The sequence below is a fragment of the Pomacea canaliculata genome, linkage group LG3 (assembly GCF_003073045.1).
Source record: "Pomacea canaliculata isolate SZHN2017 linkage group LG3, ASM307304v1, whole genome shotgun sequence".
In the NCBI taxonomy this organism is placed as follows: Eukaryota; Metazoa; Mollusca; class Gastropoda; order Architaenioglossa; family Ampullariidae; genus Pomacea; species Pomacea canaliculata.
This window is the reverse complement of record NC_037592.1, coordinates 18,843,178-18,857,817: the sequence shown is the minus strand read 5'-3', so window position 1 is coordinate 18,857,817 and position 14,640 is coordinate 18,843,178. Positions and strand designations below refer to the sequence as shown.

The following is a 14,640-nucleotide window of genomic DNA, read 5'->3' as shown; positions in this document are numbered from 1 at the left end:
TCTCCAGTGTTTTTTCTATCAAAAGGAATTCAACAGCACAAAGATCGGCCTGACATCAATGCCCATCGTCATGGCAAATTGTCGCTGAGATAGCGGGACTAGGAGCTGCGCACTGCCAGCAGCCACAATTTCTTCTGTAGATGGCTAATCAGCTGGCCGCGTGGCCAGGGTCGTTTTCTATGCTCCCGATGTCTTTGAAAGGTTCTAATAGATGGTCATAAAACAAAAACCTTGAGGAATTGGCCACGAACATGCAGAAATTGCTCGAGTTAGTGCTTCCTTGAGCTCGTGGATTACATCCGACTGTCTCGCGGGCAGAACTCGTAGGGAGAAGAAGCATCAAGAAAGCTCTGGCTTTTGAGATGACTTTGCTTTCTCATGCAAGAATAATAGGCCCTCGCTTTAATAAGCATAAAATATTTTAGTAGGAGATCCTGGCTTGATATAATGCAGAGAAAATAGTTTTTGGAAAGCATTTTATGCAAATTATCACATTGCGTTTGCGAGGAGGGAGTAGAATTATTTGCAGTGCAGTCCTTTGAAAATCCCCAAAATACTCCGATGCTTTTATACATCAAGCAAGCAGAACTAAGCAGTTGTGAACATGGAATAAGACTCTTTCAAAGCTATACATTAATCACAATCACTTTGTAATAGTATATAGATATACTTATACAAATAATATGTATTATATGCATAAACTTTAAGACAGAAATTTTACTGTTTTTCTGCATGACATTAACTAACAGGAACACCTAAGACTAAAAATCTGAGCATCTCATACTTACGCAAGACAGGACGGCCACATGTGCACAGAATGTAGATATTCTTCTCGCACATTTATCCTACACCTCAGTAAGTTGTTAGAGACAATGTTAATAAACATGAATAATTTCTAATATATCGATTCTTATTATGTTTTATTTTACTAACTAACAATATTAACAACGGTAATTAATTATAAAACGCACACGTGACAATTTAAACACGTGACACAGCGCACTAGCAGGTGTACATAATGCCGCTGGACAAGGAGAGACAGAGAGGTGAGAATGGGAGGTAAGCAGGCGCATTGATTTTTTTTTTTTTTTTTTTTGCGTAGACGTAAAACAACGACAAAAACTACAGTAAACCAAGGAACACAGCCAGAAGGCTCAAGAGAAAAGGCGGTGAGTGTTGAAAGATGGGAGTCAATGCTGATCAGTCCGCGGCACTTCGGCGAGAACACAGAACCAAATGGGTTTCAAGAAAACGTAACCTTGGCGACAGTGACAGGAAGTGGGGAGGCTGTTCTTCTTGTCAGCCAGGGTGCAAGCTCCAAAATCTGAAGCGACTCCCTTGGGCTGTGAGAAGATGAAGATGGACGTTGATCACTGCATGTCCTGGCCAGTGGTGTTACTTGGTGTTACAGTCGTGGACTGTCAGGGCAGAGACCTGCGCCTTTGGTTTCCATACTTCGTGTGCAGGGCTTTGGACAAGTGTGGAAAGATGCTTTTCTTTTACTCCTGTGTGCGTGTGATTCTGTGTAGGGGAGAGAACGAAGGATAAGAGACAGTAAACAGTTAGACATTTGATTTGATCAGGATTTCCCTTAAATTATTCACTTGCTTTTAGACAGAAGAATACATTTTCTGATTGGTCATTATACTGTGGGGTGTTTTTTTTCATATATGTGCATTTTAAATATGTTACCTGCTCACTTCTGAACGTCCCTATCTCTGACCTGGCTTTATAATTGAAGCGTTCAGTGGACCTTTACAGATTACAGATTAATCCGAGTGCAAGATTTGTTTTCACATGAGTAAACTTAGCTCACTAAAAAATAACAACAGCCAAAAATATGTGAGAAAAAAAACCTGCTCCTTTCGGTACAAATCTTCGAGTCCTGTAGTCATCAGTTGAGTCCTGGAAAGAGGTCAACACTTCGTCTTCCGTAACGACTATGAACGCTGATTGGACAGCGTCCCCTCAGGTATCCTATAAAGTCTCGCACTGACAGGGGTCTTAGAAGTATGAATTTAAGTTAAATGTGCTTTTCTTAAAAAAATTATAAGAAGTTCACTAATTATTTTCATAATTGCTGTATTTTCTGGTAACTTTGTAGCAGTTGTTGATGTATGAAGGGTATATTTGATGTCTGGTCTCAAATTGTGCTCACGAGCACAATGACGATCATGTCATGTGATTTCGGGGAAAAACACTAAATAAATGTTCGGTGTGACTGTAACCGTGGCTGTAAACTGCAAACAAATGTTGTTTCTTGTTACGGAATTTTTATACCGTATCCCAAATTTGTACACATCACTCACTAGTCAGCTCTATCATCTTTGACTTCTAAATGTCCTGTGCCATACAAGGGTTACCTCCATGTCAACCCATGCAATGAGAACACGTGATCTCATGCGCTTCTCGTAACAATAAGTGCAGAACAACAGCTCGTTCTGTTAGCCAATTATCTTACAAAGACAATACCAAAACATCGTTAATGATTCGCTAATAACAAACAGCAAAAGAAAACACTTCCGGAGGCAATGTGCTCCATCAGACAACACCCTACAGCCGGCAGTCGTCTTGTTTTGATTGCCATGGCCTCCTAAACCATCTGCGCTCCTTCCTCGTCTTGATAACAAGGATAGTTTTTCCTCCCCAAACTTTTTTTTTTCGCCGCCTCAGACGTAGACGGGAAAGACTTGGAGGGATCCAGCCCCTGCCCATCTTGCCTTGCCGTGAGGGATGGGCGGGGCCTGTCAGCAGCCCTCTTCCTTCCTCTGTGATTGAAGCAGACGACTCAACCACTGACCTTGGCTTAACATCCAGCGAGCGTGAACCAGAGGTCACAACTTATGACCTTCAGCTTCCTGTCGACCTCAAGATGGCGTAGCAAGAATATGGGAATGCCACTTCCGGCCAATATCGAGAAGCATGATGAGTTATCGCCAACTGCTTCGTTGACTTAAATCGTTTCCTAGGGCGTCTTTGAGATGGTTTGTGGCAGCGACTTGGGTCAGAAGCATCAGCAATGATCATTGATCGCAGTGCACAGGAAGATAAAAGCAAAGTAGTTTAAAACATCAACAACGATTTTAAAGGCTGCTGTCAACACTTGGCTCGGAAATCGGGCTACAAATCAAATCCGTCGTCGTTGGCACCAAAGGTTATTCTTAAAGAAGCAGAGAAGATGGCGTACATTTACTTATAGCGTATCCCTCAGTGGTTCGTTGGACTCCTAGTAGACTTCTAGTGGAAATGAGAGATAGAACAAACAGAGCCCCTCGTGTGCTGTGCTCCAGTTTATTTCTGCGCGTGGAGGCGACTTGAGAATGAGGCTGCAGTGAACTGAGGCTGACCCGTGCAGTGAAGACACTCCGCTGACGTCTGGCACACGAGGTGCGGCAGACATTGCAGGGGCCGCGGTTATTTATGGTTTCTCTTTCAATTCTCTTCAGCGTGAACCACGTCATCAGAACCTTGAGATTATTCCTCCCTGTATACCCTCGCGCCAACCCTTCTGTCCGTCTTGTCTCCATTTTGCCTTCCTTTCTTCTGTTGACATTTTTTTTCTATGAATGTGCGTGCGCCCTTCTTCCTCTCTCCATTTTCTGCTGAGTCCCTTCCCTTACACTGTCTGTTTTCTACTATCGTCTCTAATTCCTTTCCATTGTTTGTTCCTTAATTCTTTAATTACTTCGTGACTTGTGAAAATGTTAAGATTAGCTGTCAAATGCCACAGTTCGTGCCGACATTATCGAATGTCCTAATTTTTCAGAGCAATTCCCGAGCTTCCTTTCACATCTTTTTAAACTGTCTCTCGCACCTTACATTTTGAAGTAAACGTGTACAAGTAACACGTGATCAGGAGTGGTTGACGCAGCATGATAAATATAATGGATAGCTGAAACCATACGATGAAAATTAAGATATTTAACACTCATTGTATACACAGACATTGTATACACGTTTTCTTAACGAGTACCGTGGGGGTTGAACCTGTTCATCAGCAGAGAACACAAAGCAACAGACAAAAGTTGCTAACACAAACTTAATTAAGTAAGCGGATGTAAGTAATGCAAGACTCTTCGTTATCAAAGTTTTATTTATTCATTACAGCTATTCAGCCCTTGACAAGATGGCGACAGAAATGATGGAAAACGGGGAAAGTGCATGCACACAATAAGTCACAAGTCTCGCCACTTCCGCCCGTCCGAGGGCGGTGGGCAAGTCCTGTGTTGAATGGACTTTAAGTCTTTATTTCTTTATATTCGTCAGCCAGTTCCTTGTCGGCCATTGTCTTTGGCATCCTGAAGGACGACCTTAGACAAAGCGCAATCAGGTCACGTGGTCAAACCAAATCAGCCTGTAGCACTAGCCTCTTGCCAGGTACTAATGAATAAAAGGTAAAGGCCATTAGCATGGTGGTTGAAAGGGATATGTAAGTGGTTCATCGTGTCCTAGTCTCCCATTCCCTAGCCTGTTACCTTCCTGCTCAGTCAGAACTTCATTGTTGGTGGGTGGTCTTTACAGTGAGGAGGACAACTGGGAGTGAAGGTGGATATGAGCTGGAGGAACAACACCTGCAACTTGAGCTGGCGCTGCCGGTTCTTCTGTGTCTGCCTGAGGCATCAGGATATTTCTCACCTGGAATTTCCCAAGATCTGACGCAATTACGGACTTTTGCAAATAGTGTTTCACTCGACAAGACCTTTGTTCACTGGCTTGTTACCTCTGAGTCTGTTTTCTGCAGAAAGGTAGACGGCTGTGTGCCAAGTGCATTGCTGAAATGTTTCACCAGCACGTATCACATATATAACCTGAATGAAAAGGAACAGGGCTGGGATATATGGCGTGTTGTGATTGAGGAATAGAGTTATCCTAGAAGTAACACTATTATGATGTCCACTTCACAACGTGACAACATATTTTACTGTGGGCTCTGATGTCCTGTGTGTGTGTGTGTGTTGGGTGTGTGAGAGAGAGAGGTGGTGCGTGCTCCTCTGTATAGGTTTGAGCGGGTAAAAGAGAGATATTGGAATGGGAGGGAGCACGATGGCCAACCCAAGTGTGCGTGCAGAGTGAGTGATAGTTAATTTCCCCAGACTATTGGCAGTTACTGTGTAGCAGGTAATGACTCGAACTTCCGCTATCTATGTCTGCTATGCTTTGGTAGTCAGTGAATGTAGTCAGTCCACTTCTGTCTTTAACAGTCAATAGACGCGCGTCCAGTCAGTAAGTGCAGTAAGTGCACCAGGGGCATTGCCCCAGAGTTTGATATTTGCTGTTATCGCAGCAATGTTACTTAACGCCTGAGTGTACACACTTATAATCTAGTGTTTGTGCACACTACTAAAGTGCTGTACACGTGTTTCTATAAACCACTTGCACACACCCCAATCACTTTTTTCATTACTAGCACTTTCTAGTCATAGTTTTTTTTTTATTGCTGACATTTTTATCTCTTTATCGAGATCCTTAATAAACAGGAGATAAGGGTTGCGCCTCTGGAGCCGTGCGAGATGCTTCTTAGAAGACTCAGGCGAAAAGTGTGCGAGAGGGAAACCACTCCAGTCCCTCTTCCCTCAGACTGTTATGAGGAAAGCTTTAGTAGTTGTACACCCTTTCCGGTCCCTCCTGGGTCGTCATAAAGTGCAGCTGACCTCCCCTTCTTCTGGATGTCCTCCCTGATTGGCCAAACCCTGTCTAGACGCGCGTTCATCTGACACGTTGACTGCTACTACTCTCATCTGATGGACGCACTGGCTACAAGAAGAGAGAAGCGGTCATTGGACCAGGGTGTAAATAATTTTGGTCAAGCTCTTATTGATTTAACGCTGAGTTGCAGACTGCTTATTGCAAGCGATAGGTGTGGGGAGGGTGCCGAGACAGGCAAGCCACCATGCGAGGGGCTGTACGGGGCTGACTACGATGTTACACTCCTGTGATGGTTTTACTTTTTGTTTGTGGGCCTGAGACCTTTATAGCTAGATTTCATGTCATGTTTTCAACGTATGACGGATGATAAACAGAGCAATAAAGCCTAGAAACGTGGGTGTTCTTTCGATTTTCTTTTAAATGTTTCAAGCAGTGATGACCTGTTGGTGCAAACGTGGAGCCATATCCAATTTAGGATGATACTATGTGTTACTAAAACAAATGTAACTAAACTGATCGCACACGATATGAAATGGAAATAAAAAGACAAAATGTATGAATAAATATTAAAAATTGGATCAATAAATACATAAACGACATGTTTTCATTGGTTTGGATTTTTAAATTATTGTTTTTATTATACATAAAGGAACAGAGCACTTGTGGGAAAGGATGCCGAGCGGCAAGACACTTGATGGCTCATGGGAAGCAACTACTGATTCTAAAATTACTTTACGAAAAACTAGGTTGCGTCCCTTTATCTTCACATACGGCGCGAACGCACGCGCACACATAACACGGACGGATACTTTTTTTTTAATGTGAACTCACGTCGTTCGACAAAATCGAATCAAAGTGTTTATCAAACACACAAAATAGCCTCACGGTCTGCAAAGATTTCGTTACAATTCGATCGATCTAAGATTTCTCATAACTCGATCGATCCCCATCACTGCTTGGAAAGATTTGGGTTGAGTATTTGTCTGCACAAAAAAAGTTTCATCCAATTTCGACTGCAAATCAACCTTAAATGTTTAGCTTGAGGCGTTCAAACAAGATTTTAACTACTGTTTGAGAAGTCGAACTGTGTGTGTGGTGGGTGGGTGTTATTCCCTCCCTTGTGTGTCTGCTGATCTAGCCAAGATACTTCTGACCCTCCTTCTAATTCGGATGTAGCAAGTTTTATCACACAACGTTTCGTCACGTTATCGAGGAATATAACCTGTAACCCCACTGACCCAGTATCGTCACCATGTTAGCACTTCTTAATATTTCACGTCTACTGCGCGGAACTGCAATGTGTTCAATCTTTAAGTGTCTGTATGAATTAAACCATTTCCTCACATTTACGATACACACACAGAGCAGCGAGTCAACGCACCAACAAACACGCACGTAACGTTTTCAAACGATCGCGCGACAGCATAGCCCCGTTCAGTCGCTCCTTACTGGCGGGCGGGAGGCCACGTGAACGAACAGCTGACAACATGGCGACGCGCTGGGGCATCTGCGGAACTGGCCTCATCTCTCACGATTTTAGCTGCGCACTGAAATCACTGCCAGAATCGGAACATAAGGTAAGTTCTAAGCTCAGTCTGGACGTTTTTGTAAATAAAATCTGTTGGTGACTGTAATTGTTAGGCGCTCGATCAGCGGGCGTCTTGCTTGATGTATGCCCTGTCACTAGAGGTCAGAGTTCATTGAGACTGCGCGCTGCGGTGTTACAGAATCGCCTTTGTCAGCGCACGCCGTGCTCGCTGCTCCTATCTCTAAAGGACATTTCTCGTGTCGATATGACTAGTTAACTAACAGCAATTCATCCTCGAACTTCAGTACATAAAGTAAAATGTACATTGTGAGTGCGTGCGTGCCTTTGTGTATGTGCATGAGATTGTGAGTGCGTGCGTGTTTGAGGGAGAGGAAGATGTTATGCGTGCGTGCATGAAGGCCTGAAGAGAGGGAGGGGTAGAAACGGATGGTGTACCCGTGCCCACGGCTGTCGAGGAGGCCTTGGTCAGTTTTTGTTTGTTTTGTTTATTGGGGGGTATATTTTCGTTTGCTTTTAAACAAATGGGAAAGAAAGGCATCACGAGAAAAAAGAAATAAAACTAGATTTCAAAGAGCGCTATAATGTGTAGGCTCACCACTACTAGACTTGCTGCTTGCTACCTTCAATAATTGTACCCACATATGTGCTGTCACACGTTGATTAGGGTGAAGAATATATAAACCTTGCATTGTCTTTGATCTTCGTTTCTTTAATATGTCTAGTTGTGTGATCTTTTTTTTTCTTTCTGGTCAGGTGAATTTGTGTATGTGCACGTATGTGTATGGGGCTTATTCTGTATGGAGGTTGTACGATAAATATAATTATAAGCCAAAGTTATGCCTAAGCGCCTAGTCAAAATGGTATCTACTATATCGTGGCCATATTTATGCAACGGCACAGGCACCGATGATAATGAAGTATTTGTGTGTTTTAGTATTGCAGCTGTCACGGTGTTTGGTATTTTATTCTTCTTTCTGTGTCGATCCGTCATTATTTAGAATATAGTGTTCACATCGTTTTCTTCTTGTAGTTTACAACTGAATGCATCCGCGTGAAGTGGGACAGCGGGGTACAGGGGACTTAGGGGTACAGGGGCTGGGGAGAGGTGTTTTCACTATCATCGCTGTCATGTTCGCCTCACGAACTGCGGTTGCAGTAAGACTGGATCTTCGATGTGTGTTGTGTAACTAACATGATAACATACATGTACACAATGAAAGCCATATATTCATGTTTCTACACGCTACCTTGTTCTACCAACTCCAGATCGTAGCCGTGGGAGCTGCAAGTTCACAAGAAAAAGCAGAAGCGTTTGCCAAGGAACACGGCATTCAGACAGCACATGGTACTTACGAAAGCCTCGCAAAAGACCCTGATGTTGGTAAGTGAATTACACACATGCACGCACACACAAACACACATATATATATAATATGTAAAGGTACATAAATATAATCAAGTCGTGCTCTGTCTGCAGAAATCGTGTACGTGGGGACGTTCCACCCGTACCACTACAAGGCCTGCCTGCTGTTCTTTGAGCACGGCAAGCACGTGCTGTGCGAGAAGCCGCTGACACTGTCACTACAACATGCACAGGAGCTGGTGGACAAGGCACGTGACAAAAAGCTCTTCTTCATGGAGGTAACCGGCAGCAACCTTTGTGGGAGTCCTCTTAACTGCTAGAGTGTTTTTTGTGAAAAAAACTTGATAAAATATATTGCCCTTCGTAAAGTTCTCCTACATGACCTTTTTAACGCCTGTGGTGTGTGTTCGTCTAATCTCGGTCAGACCTCGGTTGACATAATATCGGCTTTCTCAAATGTTAGGATTTTTATTGTATTTTGGCAGATGTCTTTTTCAGTCCTGGTGATTGCTAGTCTTTTTAACTAATTATCTAAACTATAATACAGAATAACATTTTATTCAGCGATAAATTGTTCTTATAGCTTGACTGAATCAGTCCTGTTGAATCCACACTGCATTAAGACAAAGAAGTTACATACTTTGTAGTGCCAACTGTAGAGTGGTCTCGGTTGATCCTCTTGGGCTGGAGTGCTGTCGTAGTGATTGTCCAGAGGAATGTAGCATGGAAGATATGGATAGATGCAGATGATTAGAGTCGCCGCATACTGTAAGCAGTTTAGGCTGGCATAGAAGCATCAGTCTAGTCCTTTATGCTTGCCATTCCTTTCCTTGACCTTGGCGTCGATGTTTGTGAAGATTGTCTTGAAGTCGTTTGTCGTTTCATGCCATGAAGGCACCATGTCGATGTTTACCCGGACATCTGATCCATTAATCACATCAGGTCCTCCATTAGGCAGTTTTATGTACACAAAGGACCACCTTTCTTTGTAAAGACATCGCTTCACTATAGATATATATTTTAGGGTGGGGGAAGGGATTCATGCACAAATTTGTCAAAGGGAAATAATCTGCACTACATCAATAGAGTCTGAGAGCAGGGCTGCATCCCTTTGATGATAGGCATTTTAAAGACCACAATGAACGGTTTGCAATTTTTTTTTTCAGATATCAGTAGATATAGGCGATATAAACCTAACCTATAAATTTCAGTGTCCAAAACACATCCTTTAATTAATTATCCGCTGCGATTCGTACCTGCGATCAACGAACCCTGATAACAGTGTAGGTCACGTCAGTGCACCATTCACAACATTACTGCTGTCAGTCACATCAGTCAGAGAGAGAGAATGAGCGACAGGTGGGATAATTCAGACGCGGACAGTCTTCATTTTCGTGGTTCTGAAAAACTGCTACTTTAGCACAAAAAGTGTGGACTTAATTACAACGTATTAATAACCCGAACTGTCACTCTGATTGGTGTTGACGGCTGGCAGTGTTGTGAATGGTGTACCAACGTGACGTAGTACATTGTTAGTGTGACGTAGTACACTGTTGGTGGCGCTTATTGATCGCAGGTGCGAATCGCGTACTTTGCTAGCGGATAATTAATTAACGGATGGGTTTTGGAAAAGCTGAAATTTGCAGGTTAGGTTTTATCGCCTATATCTACCGATATATCCTTCGAAATGTAGCAGCATTTGAGGATACAGCAATAAATTCAACAGTTTCATCATTGTTCATAAACTGATTGCCAAATTTTGATACAAAGTTTTGTAAAGCTATAGTAAGGCTATTGTTTTTTAACTTTATATAAATTTCAAAGTATGAAGAGATACATGCTGACGCATTTTGAAGTGCTTGTCTTGTGGGATGCCTCGTGAATTCCAATACAATTGGTTTAAATTTGATTTTTGAATCAGATAAAAATCTGGAATTGGAAATTGTATCGTGTCCACCTGCCTGTTTGTTTTGTTGCTTTGTCCCCTTGTCTGTCGTGTTCCCTGTGTGTGTGTGTGTTTGCTAGGGGTTTTGGACCCGTTTTTTTCCAGCTGTGAAGCTGCTGCGGGAGGAGCTGTCAAAGGGATCAGTCGGCAAGGTGAACATTGTACGAGCTGCCTTCTGCTCACCGACGGCAGTGCTAGAACGCATGCGCAAAAGAGAGCTAGGCGGCGGAGCGCTCATGGGATCTGGGTGTTACCTCATTCAGTTTGCAGACCTCATCTTCAAGGAGCGACCGCAGAAAATTGTAGCTTTGGGGCAGCTAAGCGATGAAGGTAACAATGTTGAGAGAAAAGAATGCATGTAGAAAAGCTTGTTTGGGATGATAAGAGAGCTGATGTAATGTGAGAATGAAGGCGATGGGGAAAATAGTAATAGTGAAAGAGGGAGGAAGAGGACATACTTTATTGATGAGGTCACTAACTGTGCCGTTACTTTATTCATAAGGTCACTGCTCAGAACGGTACCATTCATGTAGACTGGGAAATGGTGAATACGATAATGGGTGGATGACCCTCAGACTAACTCTAGCACGGGGCATTAGACATGAATGTTTACTGCCATTGACGTGTGTTTACTGCCATGGACTTGTGTTTACTGCCATTGACGGGTGTTTAATGACATTGACGGGTGTTCATTGCTGCTGGATGCTTGATGGCTCTAAACTACCTTTGTTCGCAGCCGTAGACACCTCAGCAGCAATAATACTGACGTACAGCGAGGGACGGATGGCTGTGCTGTGCTACAACAATGGCAGCGTCCTTGGCAACAACACGCTTACTATCCACGGCTCGAAGGCAAATATAGAAGTAAGCAGATTTTGGATATAATAAAAAAGATAAACAACTGTTTCCTAGGTCTTAAGGTACCGTAAGAAGCCTAGTGGCTTTAGTGAGCCTATCGTTGTAACTTGTCCTTCAGCTGCATCTTGAGGCCATGAAGAGCACGGCCTTTTTTTCTTGGAAACCCGTTACACGCTTCAAGTTCGAAACCAATCGATCATCTTCCTTTATTTTCAGTTTTCTTCTTTACACATTTAATTATATTTTGATAATTTGTATGCTTGTAGATCAGAATGCTTGTATTATTGTTATAAATGTGTGGTACACATGTGTCGACCTCACAGTTTTATTTTGCAAGAGACTGAGAAGGTAATGATCAGGTGTTGATCACAGCTGCCGTGGTGACTGTGATGTGTGGCTGCCTATCTGCAATCACCTGCTAGTTTGGTATTCTGTATGTTCACAGCTGCATAGTCCCTTTCACTGTCCAACGACGATAACTCTTCCATCAGGGGAAACAAAAGTGTTCCCATTGCCAGAGACACCCTACACGTACAACTGGGCAAACTCCAACGGCTTTGTCTACGAAGCGGAATGTGTACGGAAGTGTCTTCAGCAAGGTCAGTTGGCTGGTTTGCTGGTTTCATTCTTATTCTTTGTCAATGTAACTTCTTGTCACAACTTTCGTTTGAGAGGGACTTAGACTCATAGACTGAGGTGTTATGGGCACTGTGGTGGTGGTGATGGTGGTGTCGTTATTGTTATTAAAAATTACACTGTTAGTTGTTTTAGTGTATCGGTTTGTCTGCTGTGTAAATTTGTGTCTTTCCTTGTGTTTTTGCATTTCTTTTGTAGAGCCCATTGAGCCTTCTATAAAGCATGGAAATGTGCTATACACTAATTGTCTGGGGGCTGTTAATTTTCGCTCTTTACAGAGCTACTTGCATTTAAAAAACTGTCTTGAAGTATGATGCGCCAGCCATGTCCATACAAAGCCCCACAGTTTGACCATGAACTAATATGCTCTATCCAAGTCCCCAAGATACTGTATAATTGATGGTATCAAAAGTCGCCTATATGCATTGTGTAACGGCCTATGTTAATTCTTCAAAACAAAAGTGTTCTCTAAACTGTCTTTAAACCAACAATAGCTAGCATCCTTTTAACTGGTCATGAATATTTGTTAGTCATTCAGCTGGTCCTTCTCACACATGGCGTGAATCCCCTCTTTGTACTTAACCTTAAAAGGACTAGTTTCTGTCACTACTTACATTTGTGCGCAGGTTGACCGAGTGCCCGGATATGCCACACGAAGATTCTCTCAACATCATGGCCATACTGGACGAGGTTCGCCGTCAGCTTGGTGTTGTTTACGACAATCTCAAAGATTAATTTCCGGCTAGCTATAACAGTTGCCTACAGGTGTCTTAATCAGTCATCTTTAATGTCTCCTACATTATTTATTTTCTTTGATTCTAAATTACACGCAAGGGATTATTTGTAATCGTTATAGGGTTACACCTATGTTGCAGAAAGAGGGCGCGTGATTCTTAGATACTGATATATTTCCCATCTGGAAAACTTCTCTTTCGCTTTTAATTGGCTTTGCTCAAACTTTGTAAAAAAAAAATATTATCTTTCATTGCTCGTGTTGCTTGGTGATCAGGTTATGGCATCATTTGTAAACTTTAAAGATAATTATCTTTTGACTAGTACTTTATTCTGCCTATGTAAAGAATTACAAACTTGACTTAATGATTACTATTTCTGCTTTCTGATACCACCCACTTCTCTACAAGGAAATCGTACACTTAATTCGTTCTCAGTTTTCTCGGTTTCACCTTTTGCATTTTCCAACCTTAATAACTTTCTAAAGCAAAGAAGATAATAGTTATGGAAATTTGCATTCCTTATAAATCTTCAAATTCGTGCATTTAGTTCGGTGAATTAACACTTGAGTGACAATGTTTCAGTTGGAATCATTTGATGTTGTTCCATAATAATTCATTAAAAAGTTTTGAGATATATTTCATGTGGTAACTTGAGAACAGTCATTGTATGCAGCAACAGTTTACAGCAAACTATATTCTGTGGCATGGTTGTGGTATTATTTAGTTGTGTATTGTTTGTGGCTATTCAGGTCGTTTTCATGGCAATAAGCGGGTACATTCACAAAAACCCTTTTCTATTTCACTGTTCCCTGTCGATATGCATATCATAGCCAGTATTACAAAAAGTAGCCAGGGGATGAATGTTGTGTCCCTCTTAGTAGCATAAATAAAGAACCAAAATTTTGTGGACTTTTTTTATAACATAGCAGTTTTTAATTCGGCGGAAAGAGTTTGATACCGATACCTGCTACAAACATGTATGACACTAATTGTGGTATGGAGATATAAAAAACACATTTATTATTGTCATTGAAAATTCAAGAAAATGATCTTGAATTTAAATATTAGAGAAGCAAAGAAACACAAATAAGTGTGTGTGTCCTCGCGCACTCTCTCGTATATGCAGTCCATGAGAGGTACTGTATCTTAAAAAACAAAACAAAGCACAAATAATAAAAATTTATGTTCAAGTATGGAATTTGAATTCCTCACATAAATCTCAAGGCTATAAATGTGAGTCCAGTAAAATAGAGCGCCGGTCGCTGGTGAGAAAACAAGGAGTGAGTGGTCTGTGAGAGTTCTATGTCTTGTATAATAAGCTTCTCCCCAACAACACCAATACCTCGCTCTCCTGTCTACAAAAGTTTTCAGTGTGGCCAGGCACAGTGAATTCCTCTCATCATGGTTGAATGCAGGCACTGGCCGACTCCTCGTGGACGGTTGTTAAGCATTATGAACACTGTAACATCTGAACCCATTGAGGGCGAGCTTGTAGACCCTATTACTTGGTTTGTGTCTCATTTGACTGGATGCTGCCACGCACGCGCCATTCATCGGTCTTCCAAACACGTGGTGCGACATGATAATCCAGGGTTAGCTTATCGTTCAACCATTTCGTTCACTTCCTACTGCCACTCAGATGGAAATTACCTTGACAAATATTACACCCGTGACACGTTTATTTAGCAGCTTGTTTGGGGGCAAAATATCTTCCGACCCGATCCAGCCTCCAGCTATAATGGCATCTGAGGGAGGCTGGCTCCTTTCCAGTGTAAGACTGAAATCACTGATAAAGGAGAGGAATCCGATGGATGGACTAGCGTGGGAAGGGATGAGAGAGAACAACAGAAACATTTATAGAGACATAAAATCGTTTTGTTGCTCAAAACACTTCGCTGCAGAAAAGGCG

At 42.2% G+C, this 14,640-nt stretch overlaps 1 protein-coding gene across 1 annotated transcript; it reads left to right on the top strand.

Moving 5' to 3' along the window:
- The first annotated feature begins 7,074 nt into the window (after nucleotides 1-7,074).
- On the top strand, nucleotides 7,075-12,947 carry LOC112560510 (trans-1,2-dihydrobenzene-1,2-diol dehydrogenase-like). The gene is made up of 7 exons (XM_025232414.1): nucleotides 7,075-7,223; nucleotides 8,462-8,576; nucleotides 8,673-8,836; nucleotides 10,584-10,833; nucleotides 11,240-11,367; nucleotides 11,807-11,962; nucleotides 12,625-12,947. Exons 1-7 carry the CDS (start codon nucleotides 7,134-7,136, stop codon nucleotides 12,730-12,732), a joined length of 1,011 nt encoding a protein of 336 aa, XP_025088199.1. The 5' UTR covers nucleotides 7,075-7,133; the 3' UTR covers nucleotides 12,733-12,947.
- Nucleotides 12,948-14,640: the final 1,693 nt, after the last annotated feature.

Bases quoted from the DNA above. Each gene is read 5' to 3' on its own strand.
- LOC112560510 (XM_025232414.1), top strand. From the start codon at position 7,134: ATGGCGACGCGCTGGGGCATCTGCGGAACTGGCCTCATCTCTCACGAT. The intron at 7,224-8,461 runs GTAAGTTCTAAG...TACCAACTCCAG, and splicing joins TGCCAGAATCGGAACATAAG to ATCGTAGCCGTGGGAGCTGC. The intron at 8,577-8,672 runs GTAAGTGAATTA...CTCTGTCTGCAG, and splicing joins CGCAAAAGACCCTGATGTTG to AAATCGTGTACGTGGGGACG.